General features: G+C 41.6%; 1 protein-coding gene across 2 annotated transcripts in view; it reads left to right on the top strand.

The window, feature by feature from the left end:
• The first annotated feature begins 346 nt into the window (after positions 1–346).
• GATB (glutamyl-tRNA amidotransferase subunit B) overlaps positions 347–17,338 on the top strand; it is an 80,963-nt gene continuing 63,971 nt past the window's right edge. Inside the window, exons 1-2 of one of the 2 annotated variants that reach the window (XM_053582856.1) lie at positions 347–554; positions 2,421–2,571. In XM_053582856.1, coding sequence (XP_053438831.1) covers positions 379–554; positions 2,421–2,571 — 327 coding nt within the window. In that variant the 5' untranslated portion in view covers positions 347–378. The remainder of the gene's footprint in view (positions 555–2,420; positions 2,572–17,338) is intronic. The other variant, XM_053582862.1, reaches the window with a different exon arrangement.

Here is a 17,338-nt window from a genome sequence, read left to right as displayed (position 1 = left end):
CAAAAATCATTTACTTCAGCTCTCAAGGTTAAACGGCCTATAAAATTCCGGCCAGGCTTCTCCGCTTTGGATCTCTGGCACCCAGCGTTCACACTCACAGTCATACACTTGCTCGCAACCACTAAAGCCTTACTACTCCCCGCTAGGAGGAGTTACACCTCCCGACCCCGAAACCCTCCCACTTTCCCCTCTACTTCTCCTTCCTTGCCCCTCCCCGCCAGGGTTCCGGCGGTCTTTGGGTCGCATTGCTTGCCGGGAATAGTAGTCTTCCGGTCGGAGACTAGAAGTTTTGTATACGTGTGTTTCAAGAACTACTTTTCCCAGAGACCTTCGCGGCAGCGGGTGGCTGAATCACCTGACCAGGATTGTGGAGGTGTAATGGCGGCGCCCGTGCTACGTTGGTGTTATCCTCAAAGATGTGGGGCTTTAGTCTGGGTTTACGGCAGTTGTCGCCATCGAAGAGGGGCTCCGGCTGGGTCCACATGCAACTGGATGAGGGGACAGAGTTCAGTGGCTCAGCAGCCCCTCCACACGGCCCGGAAGCCGAGGAAAGGGTATACTATTTCACACCATTTCTGCCTACCCAGTTGTGAAGTGGAACTATGGAATCGGGGATATCATGGCCATTACAGCTCAGCTTTAGACGTTGAGGCGGGCAGAAGGGTGTTGGGTTATAACCTCAAGCCCGAAACCTAAAAGAAAACACAAAACAGGTCCTCTGTTAGCCCCACCAGCATATACATAGTATAACGTAAATTACTGTCTTCAAATAGACATATAGGGGAACTCGCAAGCGTAACATAGCAAGCGTTTTCTAGAATAATAGGCTGTATAGATAGAATAAGAGCATGGGCAATAGGGACGGTGACATTAGGAGCAAGACCATATTTAGCTGACATTTATTTAATTCTACTATGGGCCGGCAGTATTCTAAAAGTAGAAAGCCTTTACCTACAAGCTCTGGTGGTGGCTTAATGTCATTAATCAGAAAACAGTTATCTGTGGAGGCGTTTTATGTTGAATATGTGTATCCAGACCTACAAGGAAACTTCCAATAAAAGAAATAGTCATAGCTTTGCTTATTTTGCTAGATACCTCTTGAACAGCTGTTTATGCTTTGCTACATAAGATGTAAATACTTTCTTTTTAATAACTGAAACATAAGGCACGTTTCTAATGTTTTGTCTATTCTTTGAGATTGGTTGGCATAATTTTTCCTTTTCCGTTGAAGAAACAGAAGGAAAATGTCCAGAAGAATTCAGTTTCTATTCCTTTCAGAAGTTAGATCATCTCCCTGTGAATGGAAAGCGTATTTTTCTCTCATGTAATGAAACTGCAAAAGCACTGAAAATACTTCAGTGAATGCAGAACTTCTGATGACTAGTTTAATTCCTCTCTCATACGGGCCGTGTTTCCAAACTTTCTAAGGAAGGACTTAATCTTCTTGCAGTACTTTAGATATAGAACTATGTGTGTTGAAATGATTGAAACAAAACGAAACAAAGTGAAGTAAACAAGAATCTATGTAATGGCAGAAAACTGGGAAAAGAGCAGGATAGGAACGTGTAGGGGTTTTACAGGGAATAATCACACTTATAAGAACCTGGAGAGACCTGTGTATAGACCCAACAGAGTAGGAATGGGTAGATAAGAGTGAATACTATAGCGTTTAACAGCGGCTTAGATTGGGTAACAATCTAGCATAACAAGCAATTAGATCTCAGAAACTGGAAGTAATTTGGGGGACAAAAAAATACCACAAATGATATTTAATGTTTTCTTTTGCACTGAGTTGTCAAGAGTGTCATTGAATAGTAATTTGTTACATGTTTTGCTCTGGTCATACTTGTAAACAATGTTATGAGATGAATTCAAAACATGGTTGAGAATATCCTATTTCAATAGTGAGAAGTGAAACTATTTATTTACTGTTGTTTCTCTAGTAGTTGAATCCTTCCATTTATGTTAATTCTAAATAATGTTTCAAAGACCAGATTTCTTCATTTACTGAGTGGTTGATGAGGTACAAGTTACTTTAAAAAATGCTGCTTTTCACTGAAGTTGGCCAAGCAGTTATCACCTGTTATCCATTTCTAAATTGTATTAAGATGCCAGATTCTTCCTTTCTATCACCTTCCTCTTTGTATAGTGAACCTCCGAATGCCATGTTGCCAATGAATTTTAGTTTGCCAATCTCGTTTTAGGTGTTAATTATGAATTCTGTTTTATTTCATCACTAATAAAAATATGACATATTTTTTACATATAAGGATGTAACATTTTAATTAAAAACAAATTTTAGAACAAAATTTTAGTTAAAAACACAACTAGCATATTAATGTTTGTCGTTTTAAGTTCATATAAATTCATGCATGGCGACTGATGTAACTACTTCTTAACCATTATCTTTTTCTCTTTAGTGAACATGAATGGGCTGCTGTCGTAGGTTTGGAAATTCATGCTCAGATTTCCTCCAACTCTAAACTCTTCTCTGGATCTCAAGTCTGCTTTGCAGCACCTCCAAATTCTTTGGTTTCTTTTTTTGATGCTTCTCTGCCTGGAACTTTGCCGGTAAGGTTTTTATTTAATCCTTTTTCCTTAATGTTTATGTTATATTGAACATAGGAAATGATTTCTTTGTTTTAGTATCTTGATATAACTTGATGAAACTCTTAGGAGTTAAGGGAGTTGGAATGAAGTGGGATGAACTAAATATTTTTTAATTTTGTTTTTAACTCAGAACATATTCATATGTGTTTGAACATTCACAAACACTTTAGAATGCCTGCTGAATTCCAGACACCGTGCTATAAACTGGTTCATAAAGATTAGCAAAGAACCTTACTTTTGAGGAATTCAAATACTTAGTAGGGGAGATTTGTCTCATAAACAAATTGAATACAATTTGTACCTTTTCCTGCGAGTGAAAGCTGTGTTGAACTGAGAATTGGCAGGCTTGCAGGTGCAGACATACACCTGAGTGCAGTGTGATTCCTTCTGTGGAGGTAATTTACAGAGAATGGTTCTGGAACCCAGAGGAGAGACACTTAATTCAGTAAAAAAGGAGGATGGTTGTTTAAATTTGGGGTAGGAGTACATTTGGTTAAGGAAGGGTTACTGGAAGAAGTGGTATCTGAGCTATTTGAGAAGCCAAGTAGGAGTTAGTTAGGTAGATAAATGAAGGAAGAGGAGGAGTCTAGACAAAGGAAGTGCATTTATCACCTGATAGTAGAGTAGAAGGCCAGTAATGATTGTGGTTGTTGCAAACTAAGAAATAGTAATGGAGAAAAGAGTCAACCATAAGATGCAGTAAGTCAACTAGTGTATTCATTTAACGACTCATTTTTACTTGAGCCCAAGGAATGTTGAGGCCCAGTATACCTATCAGCAAGATTTTTAGCACATATTTTTATATACTTGGCTGAATTTTGAAGAAAAGGTTGAAAAGAACAGTGTAAATATTTGAGTTAATACATAGCTTATGGTCTGTTCAGGACCTATGGTACCAACTGGTTAAAGGATTTCTTGCCCTCTTTAGAGGGAATGTAAATGCATGGTGGTGATTGGGGTAGGAGTGGGGGATTGCTGGGGGTGAATTCCATGCTCTCAAACATTTACCTGCAAGTGAAAGCTGAGTTGAACTGAGTGTTGGCAGGCTTACAGGTGCAGACATATACTTTTTTCAGTTACTACTCAGAGTAGAAGATTCTGGGCAGTATCTTCAAAGTGTCTGCCTTACCCAGGGCTTTGGTTGTATTCGGGCATCATCTCTGTCTTGGAATTTTTTTCTTTACTTGCATTTTTTTGTCACAGATGACTCTCATCCCTGCAAGCCACATCCAAAGTCACCTTTGATTTGCCATTGAGTCTCTCTGTGGAAGGACAAGTATAGAGCTCTCTCTCTGGCTTATAGTATCTTTCCATGGAGAGATTTATTTGTTTGAGAGGAGACAATTTTTCATTTATAAACATATGAATTCTTTTTTGGTTAGAGTCTCAGGTATAGTATAAATAAAATAATATCTATTCAGACAGATAAAATGGAAGGCAATTTATCACAACACCGCTTCCTTTTTTCTTCTGAGTTCAAAACATTTTTTCTCTCCCATGGTGGTTAATTATCAAGAGACTAGGCATAATCTTGGAGTTCTTTCTAGGTTTTTCAAGCTAGGAATGTGATATCTAGTAGGGTACTTATTATAGTTCACATTTAGAAACAGATCTGTTTGCAGATAGGCACGTTTTCTGTAAATAGATTCTTCAGTTGTGCCTAAATGTGGTCAATTTTTAGACAGTTCAAAATAGCTAAAATGCCATATGCTTTACAAGACTTCCTGTCATGCACCAAAGAAGAAAGTGCTTGTCCAGTGTTAAGCACACCAATAAAACAGTGAAAGGATTTAGGACATTTGAGCCTTGAGAGCTTGGCTTACATTAATTAAATGGCACACAGAGGCTAGAAAGACAGTTGCACATGCTAGAGTTTTTTTTCCTCTTCAGAGCCTCTAGCATTCGTGGTTTCAGTGGCCTAAATGGGTTATTCTCTCAACAGAGCTGATCTACCTCTTTTTCAGAAATGTTTCTTTCTTTAAAGGACCTATTTTAGCATATGAACAAAATTATGCCAAAACTCCCAGAATAAAACATTGACATGCAAAACATTTCAAAACCCTGTGATTTACCTCTAAATAGATTGAAAGAGCACTAGAATATTTGGAAAGTTGTCCTTCCCGAGTCCTGTGGAGATGGTATAGTGAGATGCTAATAGCCTGACTCTGCATCTGGTAGCTACTTACAACAAACCAAGAATCTGAGAGTATGTTTCTGCTTCTGAGGATTTGAGTAAAATGTTATGTTTTTGTTTTGATCAGTTAAGCCAAGAAGTATGTGTGTTTCCTGATGATGTTCTAAATTGTGTCCAAGGCTCACTCTGGACCCTTCTCTTCTGCTGTTCCTCCTCCCTCTGATGGACGGCTCCTTCTCACATAAGGTTTTCCTTCACTCAGCCCTGAAATGTTAGTTCCCCACACTCCATGCCTTGGCTCTCACTTCCTTTTGTTCTGACTAATCTTTTTATCCTCAAAGATCCTATCTCATTTCTGGGTAACTAATCTCTGTTACTACTGCCCTATTATATATTTCTATCTGAGTGATTCATCAACATCTTAAATCCAGCGGTTATAATATTGAACCTATTATCTTTTTTCCCCAAAGTTTCCTGACAAAAGAATAAGCTAACAAGAGGAAAAGATAATCTGTCGAGAAATGGATGTTAGGGTGAGAAAAATATGTATATATGCGTTGGTATGTTTGAGATACACACATATATATCAAAGAAGGAGGTAATGTCTGGGAAAAAGATGATTTATTCAATTGATGATTTTGGAAAAGTTGGGTTAGCTATTTGGAGAAAACATATTTATAGCTGATTTCATATATTAAAATAAAATTCAAATACATATATGTTTGTAAGTTAAATGCAAAATTCAACCTAAAAATATAGAAGAATACTTATTTGTTCTTGAGATGCAAAGAAACTTTGTAAGCTTAAAAACAAAGAGGAGAAATTCATCAGGCAAAATAATGGAAATTGAATACTTTATTTATCCAACAAATACTTAGTAGTAGAAATATGGGTTGCTTGAGGAACATGTAGGAGGGCGTTCAACACAGACATAAGGAATTTGCAGTATTGGCCAAGTGTAAGACCAGGGAAAAACAAGAGCTGTGTTCCATGTGTTGTAGAATTTGAATATGGACATTGCAAGAGCTGAGGCTAGAGTGGAAAGCACAGTCTGTACCATATGGAGTAAGCCCTGCTAAGGAGTGCAGATCTCATCTGCAGAGAGGTGAGAAGGCGGGAGAATGCAGGGTCAGAGACTCTGAAGAGGGGAGTGTTCTGAGAAGGAGGAAGCATAAGAAAGTCAAATGCTACAAAAAGGTCAAGTAGGCGAGGACTAGGAAGTGTCCAGTGGACTTAGGGTTAGAGCGGTACAGTGGTGGCTCAAGGTAGTCGCTGAAATAATTGAAGACCGGAAGTAGGAGTTTAACAAGAGAGAGAGATTATTGTTGATGACTTGTAAAGCCAGCTAGGCCTTGTCCTAGTGACTATAGGCTGTAAGGTGCAGTGCTTAGATTTTATACACAACCTTTGAGGTGTGTCATTTGCTTCTTTGACATTTCCCAAGATCCTAATCAGGCTGAATAGGTTGTTTCCAAAGCATGACATATGACTACATCTATCTGTCCATGTCAGAAAGTCACTAACATCGATCAGCCTCTGTCTCGTGGCAACCCATTTACAAGGTTTCAGTTAGCCTCATTCACATGACAACTCGGGCCAGCCTAACTCACACAAGTCTGAAATAGCCAAAATAGACTAACCGCACCCACCACCCACCCTGCTCCTGGGTAACTACCACCTGACCTAACAAAACAACAAGGATACCCTTTGCCAGAACAGTTTCATTGGGGCGATGGGGGCAGAAGGGAGGTGGCAATAGATTGAGAAATGCGAGGGACACAGAGGAAGAAGTGAGACAGTATGGACAGCTGTGTCAAGGAATTTGACCATGAAAGACAGGAGACTGCAGCAGGTGAAAGGAGGCCCGGAATTATGGAGGAAATGTATTGGTCATGTTTTTCTTAATATTGGAAAGACTTGAGAATGTTTAAATGCCGATGAGTTTTAGTCTCCAATGACATACATTTAAAATTTTATTGAAGAGGATGGGTCACGCATTAAGTGTTCTTATTGTAATAAAATAAATTAAAAGAAAAGTGCTGACGAGAAGGATTTAATGAAGAAGGGAGAGGCTTTTGATTAACATGCCAGACTGAACATGTGCATTTTAATCCATCTCTCTCCCCACCCCAAAGAAACCTCACTGAAATGAGGGTGAAAGAATTTAAAAGTTGTAAGTCCACAAAAGAACGAGAGAGGAGACCAGAGCGTGTGAAAGATGGAAAGATAGTAGGTGGAGGAGGGGCTGACCGGGCAGAGCAGGCTGAGCTACAGTAAGGGCCGGCGGAGGGAGACTCTGGGAGGACTGAGGGGATGTGCCCCACACGACCTGAGAAACGCACAGGGTGTGAGAGCATCAGGCACTGGGGAGGTCAGGGTGGGGTGGAAACAAAGGCTTGAGTCGGCCTGAACACAGAGCACTTACATCTGAGGTCCTCTTCCCCCGCCCTGTGCAGCTGCCCCATCCCCGCAGGCATTTATAGTCTTCAGAGAAATTCAGCAAGTGACACATTACCCATGGAGACACCTGACAGAGCAGAAGGCCCTGGGAGGTGTCAGACAGTGTCTGCACTGACTTCCAGGAACTGCCCAGTCCTTTTCCCTGCCTGGCTTCAGAAACTCGGGTGACCTGGTTACGTCCAGCTCTCCTTTCCTCTTTCTGTCCCAAGCAAAAATCTGCAGGAACTTCCTTGAGATTATAAATCCATTTGGGGATCACTCACTAAAAAATGCTACTGGTTACCTAATTGTACGAGAGGGAAGGCCAGTGGTCAGCAAGCCCTGGGCATTTACACAGAACTTTCACTCCACATTTAGTACCTCACTTTAAAATAGAATTTGACATCCAAAAATCCTCAGACAGGAACTTCTCCAGCATGATGGAGATAATGTGCAGGGTAAAAAAATACTTACAAAATTAAAAGCTTTTATAAATATCCTCAGAGAGCTAAGAACATAGCTGTATCCTTGAAAACAAAAACACAATACTATGGGTTTTTTTTTTTTTTTTTTTTTGAGACAGACACTCTGTCACGCTGGGTAGAGTGTCCTCGTAGCTCACAGCAACTTCAAACTCTTGGGCTCAAGTAATCCTCTTGCCTCAGCCTCCCAAGTGGCTGGGACTATAGGTGCCTATCATGATGCCTGGCTAGTTTTTTCTATTTTCAGTAGAGACAGAGTCTCACTCTTGCTCAGGCTGGTCTTTAACTCCTGAGCTCAAGGGATCCTCCCAGCTCTGCCTCCCAGAGTGCCATAATACTGTGTTTTAAAATTGAGCAAACAGAATGGAAATGAGCTCATAGACATTAAAATTGTGGTGCCCCTTTCTACCTCCTCCCCCAAGAAGCCCAGGAGAGTTAGAAGAGAAAGTCAAGAAAATCTTCCAGAGAGCAAAACGAATGTACAATGAATTGGGCATTAGAAGTAGAAAATAAGAAAATTAGAGACTCAATCCAGGAAGCTCAATACACGATCAGTGAGAGTTCCATAAAGAGAGAAGAGCGAATACAGACGAGAGGAAACTAGTAAACAAAATACATGGATTTATTTCCTGGAACTAAAGGACATTGTATCTCTAAATGGAAAGGGCCTGCCAATTAGCCAGCACTAGGAATAAAAATCGTCTCACAGGGCGGCGCCTGACCCATATACCGAGGGTGGCAGGTTCAAACCCAGCCCCGGCCAAACGGCAACCAAAAAATAGCCGGGCGTTGTGGCGGGCGCCTGTAGTCCCAGCTGCTCTGGAGGCTGAGGCAAGAGAATCGCTTAAGCCCAGGAGTTGGAGGTTGCTGTGAGCTGTGTGAGGCCACGGCACTCTACCGAGGGCCATAAAGTGAGACTCTGTCTCTACAAAAAAAAAAAAAATAGTCTCACATGCAGGCACATCATGAAATTTATAAACACCAGCGATAATGATAAGATTCTACCGCTTACAGAGAAAAAAAAAAAGAAGTGAGGTCACATGCAAAGGACAGGGAGTCAGAGAGATATCGGACTTCTCAGCAGCAGTGCTTAAAGCTGGAAGAGAATGAAATAGTGCCTTAAAAATTCCTGGAAGAAGAAAATCATTCTAACCTAGAATTCTGTACCCAGCTCTATCAATCTGGTGTGACAATAGAATGATCTTTTCTTTTCTTTTTGAGAATGATGATATTTTCTGACAGGCAGACTGAAAATTTTTGCCTTCTGGCCACACCTGTAATCCTAGCACTCTGAGTGGCCACAGTACTAGGATCCCTTGAGCTCAGCAGTTTGAGACCAGCCTGAGCAAGAAAGAGACCCTGTCTCTACTAAAAATAGAAAGACTAGCTGGGCATAATGGTGGGCGCCTGTAGTCCCAGCTACTCAGGAGGCTAAGGCAGGAGGATCCCTTGAAGCCAGGAGTTCGAGGTTGCTGTGAGCTAGGCTAACACCACAGCCCACTTGCCTGGGTGACAGAATGAGATTATGTCTCAATTAAAAAAAAAAAAAGGTTTTTTTCTTTTTTTGGTTCTATTATCTGAGATGTTCCAAGTTTGCAGCTCTGCAGCAGGCCCTGAAGCCCACGGGGAGAAGAGAAAGCCTGGCTCCAGAGTAAAGGGCTCAAGAAGGAACAAATGAGGAGTTGGGAGTAGCAGGCATCTTATGTTTGTGTAGAAGAGAAAGAGGTTTCCTTACAATCTGGCGTCTTTGAGAAGCATGAGCAATGGGTACCAAAAAAACTGAAGCAAATGAGAAAAATGAAAGATATCGATTCTAGGAAAAACACAATGTTTATGAAAGAAAGTGTAATCATAGTATGCTTGATAGCTTGGAGGGAAATATATTTAAGTAATAATAATAGAAACACCAACTTCTGATTTAATGAAAAACTGTGATGTAACTTGAATGGCGGAAAATAAAAAAACTGAATTATCTTCCAAAATTGAAATTCATATTCTAAATTGACAAAGCAAGCAAAAGTTAACATAAATATGCTTTAGGAACATTTTTGGCCATTGACAAGAGGAGGCCACTTTTTCCTTTCAAGCCGTAAGCTTAGAAGATTGGTTTTATTTTGTTTCGTTTTACTGGAGCAAGGGTGGGAGATGAGGTTGTTACTGGCTTTTTTGTTGTTGTTTTAATTAGACCATGAGTAAAAGATTTGGAGCTCCTAAGAGACACAGATTATTAGTCAAAGGGGTGTTTTAACAAGGTTTCTTTTTATTTTACATATAAGATAATATTCAGTAATAATTAGATTTTACCTGTATTGGTTTCTCAGTATTCTACTGGTGAACTTTTTTGTGTATGTTCTCAAAGTCCAAATAATGAACCCCCCAAACCATCTTTGCAACTCTCAACCTTACCCTAGTATTATAAAGAATAGATTCCTTCACGTTCTAGATGCATCCATACTCAAGCTTCTGCGTGTGATGGGTGTCCCTCCTTCCCTGAGGGTGAAGTGATTTGTAATCCTTTTTTCTACTTGAATTTATGGTAAAACATTACCCAGCTAATCCCCGAAGGGCACTTGGGGCATATTTTATTTTTGAATAGAAATACAAGGACGTAGCAAGCATGGGTCAATTCTTATTATAGAGTAAGATATAAACACGTCACAGAACGTCTCGTATTGTTACTCTCACACTGTGCATGTTACATCAGTTATCTCTTGGGAACCAAATGGGCCAAGTCTTATGGCTCCAGGTTTTAAAAACAAGTACAGAGTGGCATTGTGATAATTTATCAAGTCTGTCTGTTTCCCAGATTAAGGAAGGATTGTCACATGGAAAATGGCCAGGAGCTTTGGCCAGAGATGATGGATTTTCCAAAGGTTCCTTGGCATAACATATCATTTAAAAATAGGAAGGTAAATGCCAGATAAGACAGCTCACAGATCTAAAGGGGGTTGCTGCCCTGGACAGGACCAGATGTAGGAAGGAACGGGGAGGGGTGGGGACCTGCTATTTTGCTGCTTTTCATTGGCAATTATTTTAAAATTTATGCCTGTAATACTTGATTCAAAAACTAAAAGTCGAGCTGAAGGGAATAAATATATGAGGGAGAGGGAATCACTGCGAGAATAAGGTTCCTGAGAAAGCAGGAGATGTCTGTTGGGCACATGGAAAAAATTCTTTCTCGCACTGTAACCCACAGGGAAAGTGTGTCCCTCCTCCCCTGAGTGCAGGTGTGTTCTGAGGTTTGTCGTGGAAGGCTGGGGAAGCTCCTACCTGATTTCTTTTCCTTTTCTAGCAAACGCTGTTTGTCACATCTCTCTCTCCTTTCTGGTGCCTTCCTGTGTTCGTATCTTTTATGTTCTGGGTCTGCAGATGATGAGCTCCCTCAGTCTCCGTGTACCTCCAGCTGTTTCTGCTTCTCTCTCACTCTGGAATGATAGTGGAGAATTCTAAGTTGGCATTTATTTCCCCTCAGTGCTTTGGAGATGTTATTTCATTGCCCTCAGGCATCTATTATTGCTGATGAGACGTCTGCATCTTTTGTAGGTAATCTATTTTCTCTCTCTGATAGCTTTAGCCAGGATGTGTCCAGGTATGGATTTGTTTTTATTTATTCTGCTCCATGCTCAGTGTGATTTTTAACTTAAGGGCCATAGCCTGGACGACTGAGGTACCTCCAGGGGGATGACTTTCTGGTGGCCTCTGCCAGGGCCCATTGGGCTTTACTGGATGCACCAGACTCTGTGTTAATTTCTCAGTCCCCAGCTGCCACACCACTTAGCTAGTGTAAGTGCCAGGCCCCATACCTAAGCCAGATACAGGGTCGGGGGCTCTGATTTGTCAAGATTCCTTCCCACCCGTGGCCTGAGGTGGGTCCCTCTTCCATATCCACCTGGAGGAGTGGCAGACTTCCTCACTGAACCAGGGTTTTTTGGCTCACAGCTCATGCAAGGAACCGTCCCAGCGCCCTCCCTCCCTGCACAAGCTCACAGCCTTGACTTTTGCTTCTGAGGGGCTTTATATGACCAACATCTGGGGTCCCTTCGGCCCATTTAACAGTCACGATAATAGTACAAGTGTCTCACATGTCTGGTGCTTGTCAGGTGGCAGGCGCTGCTCTGGGTGCTTTCCATGTGCAGCTTATTCTGACCTCATAACAACTCTAGGCGGCAGTTGCTGTCACTGTCATAATTAGAAAGAAAGCTGAGAAGCCAGGTTCCAGCCCAGAGTGTGGCTTCAAAGGTCAGGCTCTTCACCCCTTTGCTGTCCTGTCTCTTGTTACCCTAGGGTGCCAGGTGGGGTTAGGTTCCCACAACTGCTGTGGCCGTGGGGGCTTTTCTTTTTGCTTTGAGCTTGGCTCTGTGTGTGTCTGTACACATGTAAGTGGATGTGTGCGCAGACAATCCATTTGTTCATGAGTCCACTTTGTTTCTGTGCTGTCTCCCTGCCCCTTCCCCGGCACATCTGCACCCCACCTCTGCTCAGGCTGCTGCCTGGCCCCGTGATTACACTGCTCCCTCCACTTTCTCCTTCGTGACCCTTCTCAAAGGTTTTAGGACCACAGGTATTTTGTCTTCTTTTGCCTTAGTTTTAGAATTTTACAGTATCCCATCATAAATCTTCAGACTGAAAAGGTCATTCAGCTCATTCTGCCGCTTACAGGCAGGATTACAGCTGCACTAAGAACAGCATTCTTTGTTTTTATTAGTGGGGATCCAGCCGCACTCATTCTTTTGATCTAGTAAAACCTCTTACTGTGGTGCAAGATCTTCCTAATTTATTAAGTAATCATTCTCTGGTAACACAGGATCCTAGGTTGTTTGCTTAAAGTTAGTTATTTCCTATTTATCAATGTCATCCCTATTTCTCTGCTTATAATACTTTGTATGTGGATGCGAAATGGGAAAAGAATAGGAAAGAAAATATATTTGTTAGATAAAATATCAGGGGGTTTACAAGTCCTGTTTGTTTCATAATTGGCCAAATGTTTCCAGGGAGGGTGAGACTGCAACAGAGCATCAGGGTGGCCCGAAATGTCCAGAACTGCGTGTTCTCTCTCTCTCTCTCTTTCACACACACACACACACACACACACACACACACACACACACGACATTCACTCTTTGTGCCTGGAAATGCTTATCCCCTTCGGTATCAGTCCTTACGTAGGAGAAAGGAGACAGAGGACACTGTGGTTCTACTGTTGCTGCCTGATAGGGACACTCGCTTTCCTGAGCATCAGGCTGCACTGCATTAGATTAGTAAGAAGCGAGTGGCTCTCCTTGGTCTTGCTCGTCTGAAAGCTCTTATCTATACAGAACATAGAATTCCCTAGCAACTGTGACTGTCTCCTGTTTCTAGAACTGGAAAGAAGAGTATAGAAGCTGTTTTTCACACATATATGCAAGAACATTCGCTGCTTTTCTCAGGATCAGCCTGTCTAAAAAAAGTATTTGGGGCTTTCCATATCACAGGTGTTTAGAATTGGCCTTGGCAGCTATGCAATGAAAACTGGAGCCATTGTTTACCACATTTTACAAAACTTTTTTTATTCATAATAGCACATACTATTATTAGCAAGAAGAGAAGGGGAATGAAGATGGGAATAAATAGGATATGAATAAATAGGATGTGATGCCTGCCCTCTGGGAACTTGCAAGCCGTGCAGACACCGTGCTGTATGCTGGAGATTCAGTCTTGGACACATGTACGCAGATTGCACTAGAAGGGGTCTTGTCTCCCTGAAGAAATGACAGTGTGAATGCTTTTGTGAAGTACTTACAGACTAATTTATTTTTTAAATTTCTTATGACAGATTTATTTAAAGCTAGATAAATCTGCAATATTGTAGTTCTGTGAACACAGCAGATACTAGTAATCAGTTATGTTTTGAAGGATCTAATAGGTTTAGAAATACTTGACTAGGCTAGAAAGCATCAGACTGAAATGCCTTCCTGACCCTTAATGCTTTCTATTTTAATTTTTATTTTGTTTATTTATTCTTTGTGACCCTTAATTCTAAATGTAATTATAAAGTTATCTTTAATTCAAAACCTAGAAATGAAATTCAAGAAAACATCATTAGAGGAAAGAGTTTAAATGCATACATTTGTAATCAGATCTATATTCATCTTTCTGTCCACGTTTAGATGATGTTTAGTTGACTAAGAAGACAAAATGCGACAGTTTTCTATTAAATTTTTTTTCCATTTCAGTGATTTGCTTTAATGTAATCTTCAGGATGTATAATTACATTGTGTTCTCAGACTTGATTCTTGCCTGTCACTCTCCTAGTCACTTTCATGGTTTTCCTTTTTTCCCCAACAAAGAGTTGGGCTTTTCAGGGGTGAGGTGTTTTGCCCTTTGACCCTTGCCCCTCTAAAAGAGGTGTGTCTGTGAGCTCATCCCCACAGATGAACTTTCAGCTCCTAACCTCTCCTTATGGTCCAAGCCTGCCTTACAATGTCATTAACGGGATGTGTCCTGTGAACTCAGATGACTCCTGACAATGATGGCCGTTCACATTCAGCAGGCAGCGTGATCTCACCTCCCTGCTGTGTGGGAAGCCGTTGACTCCTTCCTTGCCACAATCTTTTTCTAACTTTCAGTGCATTCGTAAAAGCCTCTCTTTGTACAATAATTTTCGTGTCTCCCACCTTTCTGCCGGTTTTGCACGCAGTATTCCCACATGAAATCTAATGGTATTAATAATAATGCTTCTACTTGCTATCAGTATCTGTTTGTTTCATACACTTGATTGACCATTTTTTTAATTCGTGTTGCTTATAGGGATTTCTGAGTTTTATTAAGGTTTTAAAAAGTAGCTCATGGATCTTTCTTAGGCCTCTTGCCAGGGGCCTAGAACATGTGGCGTACACCCTGGAAAAGATATTTTGCCACATACTCCCATGCACTTATACATGTTTGTATATACTCCAGGAGTTCATGTGAAAGAATTTTACAAGTGTCTAAAACCCCTTTGATATGTTTAAACCTCTTCATAGAAATCATTTCTTCTGGTTTTTAAATAGGGTATATTGAACATAAAGTACTGTATTTTGCTATGTAAAATGTACGTCTGTGTATAATATACATGTTTTGACCCACACTTTCAGGAAAATACCCCTTAAGAACGTGGCCAGCTATCGGATGGGAGAGACACAGCTGGAGGGTGCTAAGGCTCCCTGGGTAAACATGCAGATCACACTGCCCTCCCACAACCCCCCACTCTGAAAGCTGCTCCTCCCCTCTGTCCTGGGGGCCCTTCCTTCCTCACTGTGTCAGGGGCCACAGCCAAGATGGCAGGGTATGTGGCCAGTGGGACAGGAATTTCTGAGGCCACTCACTCTGCGGGTAGCCGGACGAGTCCATAAGGTCTGTGCAGGACTCCTGGTCCCCTCTATGTGGCCAGGCCTCAGCCCTCATCCCACATGGCCATGGCCCACCTTGCCAACCACACCACTGCCCCCTATCCTGATCACAGCATTTGGCAGAGGCCACTCCAACCCACTCCCACAGGATACCAGATCCTCCTGGACTGGAAACCCGTGCACTTGGCAGGCCCAGGCAGAAGAGTGCAGCAGCTGTGGGAGGCCCCCTGGGCTCCCGTACTCCCAGGACTCCCCTACTCCCAACCATGTATAATTCACATCCTTACTTCTTCCTTCAAAAATTTGGGCAAAAATGTGCACATTATACACAGCAAAATATGGCACCCTTTTTCTTGATTATTCAAAGTTATCAGCAACACCAGTTACAATAGTGCCTTCCAGGGCACTTGAGGTGTGTAAAGCTTTCGATCCTACAGTAAATGTCTAAAGGCACTATTGTTTTTAGGTTTCACATTACAGTCTTTACTTGCTTTTATAGACGTCTACTACTCTTTTTAAGCTACTGTCAGTATATTTGACTCTAGGAGCCCCTCCCTGCTTATTTTTCACTTCTCAATTATTATTTATGATCTACGGTAGCTCAGAAAGTCAGATTATCACATTTATTAATATAAATAAGAACACAAAATAAAGTACCTGGATGATATGAAAGCTGTTTAGCATCAGGAAGCTATAAACCTATGAGTCTAGAAGAGGAGGAGATTCTGGAAATCCCTCACTTCAGGCCTTTTAATTTAGAGACGAGAGAACTGCTGTGGTGACATACCCATTATCACACGATTTCTTAACATCCTACTTAGATTAGAACCTAAGCTTCTTGTTCCCAATTTAATAGTCAGCTTCTACTGTGGCTGGAGTCGCTAGAAGTCTGATTTATGTAGGTGGCTGTTCTTGTGCAAATGTTGTATATGTGTCAGTATACATCTCCAAACATTCACCCCGTTAACAGCTTTATATGTCATATGTTTATAGGTGTGTGCCCACATGCTCATAAACACACAGGAGCATTGACTACACTGCATTGATGCTGATTGTATGCACTATGTGTCATGAGATCTGAATCTAGGGAGAGAGAAAAGAGTAGAGTGCAAGGTCGGAAGAAGAAATGGGTAAGGAGAGCCTCCAGTTCAGGGCCCCATGCACTGGGCTTCCCTAGACGCACCATTAAGAGAGCAGCGCCAACTGGGCAGCTCTCAGCTGCACGTACCTCCAGATAGACCACGGTCACAAGGGAATATTCTTTTAGGATCTTTTCTCCCTGCTTCATTCTGGGTAATTTTCTCTGCACTCTTTCCTGGGTCACTAATTCTCCCTTCATTGTATCTATTCTTTAACATATCCATCGAGTGTTTTATTTCACTGAGGCTATCTGTCATTTGTAGAAATTCCATTTTTCTCCTTTAAATCTCTCTTTTTGAAAGCGTGATGTTCCCTGCCCATGTATTCAGTGCTTCACTTCTTTAATAATTTTGTCTGCTTATTTTATAGTCTGTGTTCAGTAATTCTGTTACTTGTAGTTCTTGGGTGATCTCGTTCTGCCTTTTGTCTGTAGAGTCTGGCTAATGGTAGATGATTTTCCTGTACGTTTTGTAATTTTGGATTATGAAGTCATGTTTGACTGAGGCTCATTAGTGGGAGTCATGTTGAGATTGAGACCCTCCAGAGAGCTTTTGCTTGGTGCTCCAGGTCTAAGCCAGAGCCATTTTTCGTGTTTATCAGTTGGCTTGAGAGTTCCTGGACCACAGCATTAGTAAATTTGGCCCTAAGCCTGTCTGAGAGCAGACTGTCCATTCTTAGGGCAGACTGTTTTTTTCCCCCTTAAACGTAAAGTCTGGGTTGAAACTTGAGTAAGGCTGAAATCTTACAAGAGGGAACAGGGGTTGTAACCGTGTAGCTGGGGCTGTGCCAAGGCTGTGAATATGGGTGACTCAGAGACTCCGAATGGGGTAGGAAGGCCATCTTTAAGCCTTTCTCTGGCTCCCGCTCCCTCTGCCATCCAGATACCCCTCTCTTCTCCTTGCAGTTCTCTGCTGCTCTGTGTGTACCACGGCGTTCACGCCCTTGAGGCTGAGATCAGTGCACATCCGGGTAATGGTGTCTGTCCTTTTGTCACAGATGTGAATCGAGTGACTGAGCTCTTTCCAAATTCCCCCAGATGTGCAAGGATACACTCTCTCACCTGTTGCCTTTAAAGATCATGATTTTTCAAGAAGAGGCTGATCCTTAATAAATCATTCCCCTATCTTTGTGTAGAAATGATAATGCCATCTCATTCTTCTCAAGGA

This window comes from Nycticebus coucang, chromosome 1, assembly GCF_027406575.1.
Source record: "Nycticebus coucang isolate mNycCou1 chromosome 1, mNycCou1.pri, whole genome shotgun sequence".
In the NCBI taxonomy this organism is placed as follows: domain Eukaryota; kingdom Metazoa; phylum Chordata; class Mammalia; order Primates; family Lorisidae; genus Nycticebus; species Nycticebus coucang.
The sequence above is the reverse complement of the archived record's forward strand: the minus strand, read 5'-3'. Positions and strand labels throughout refer to the sequence as shown.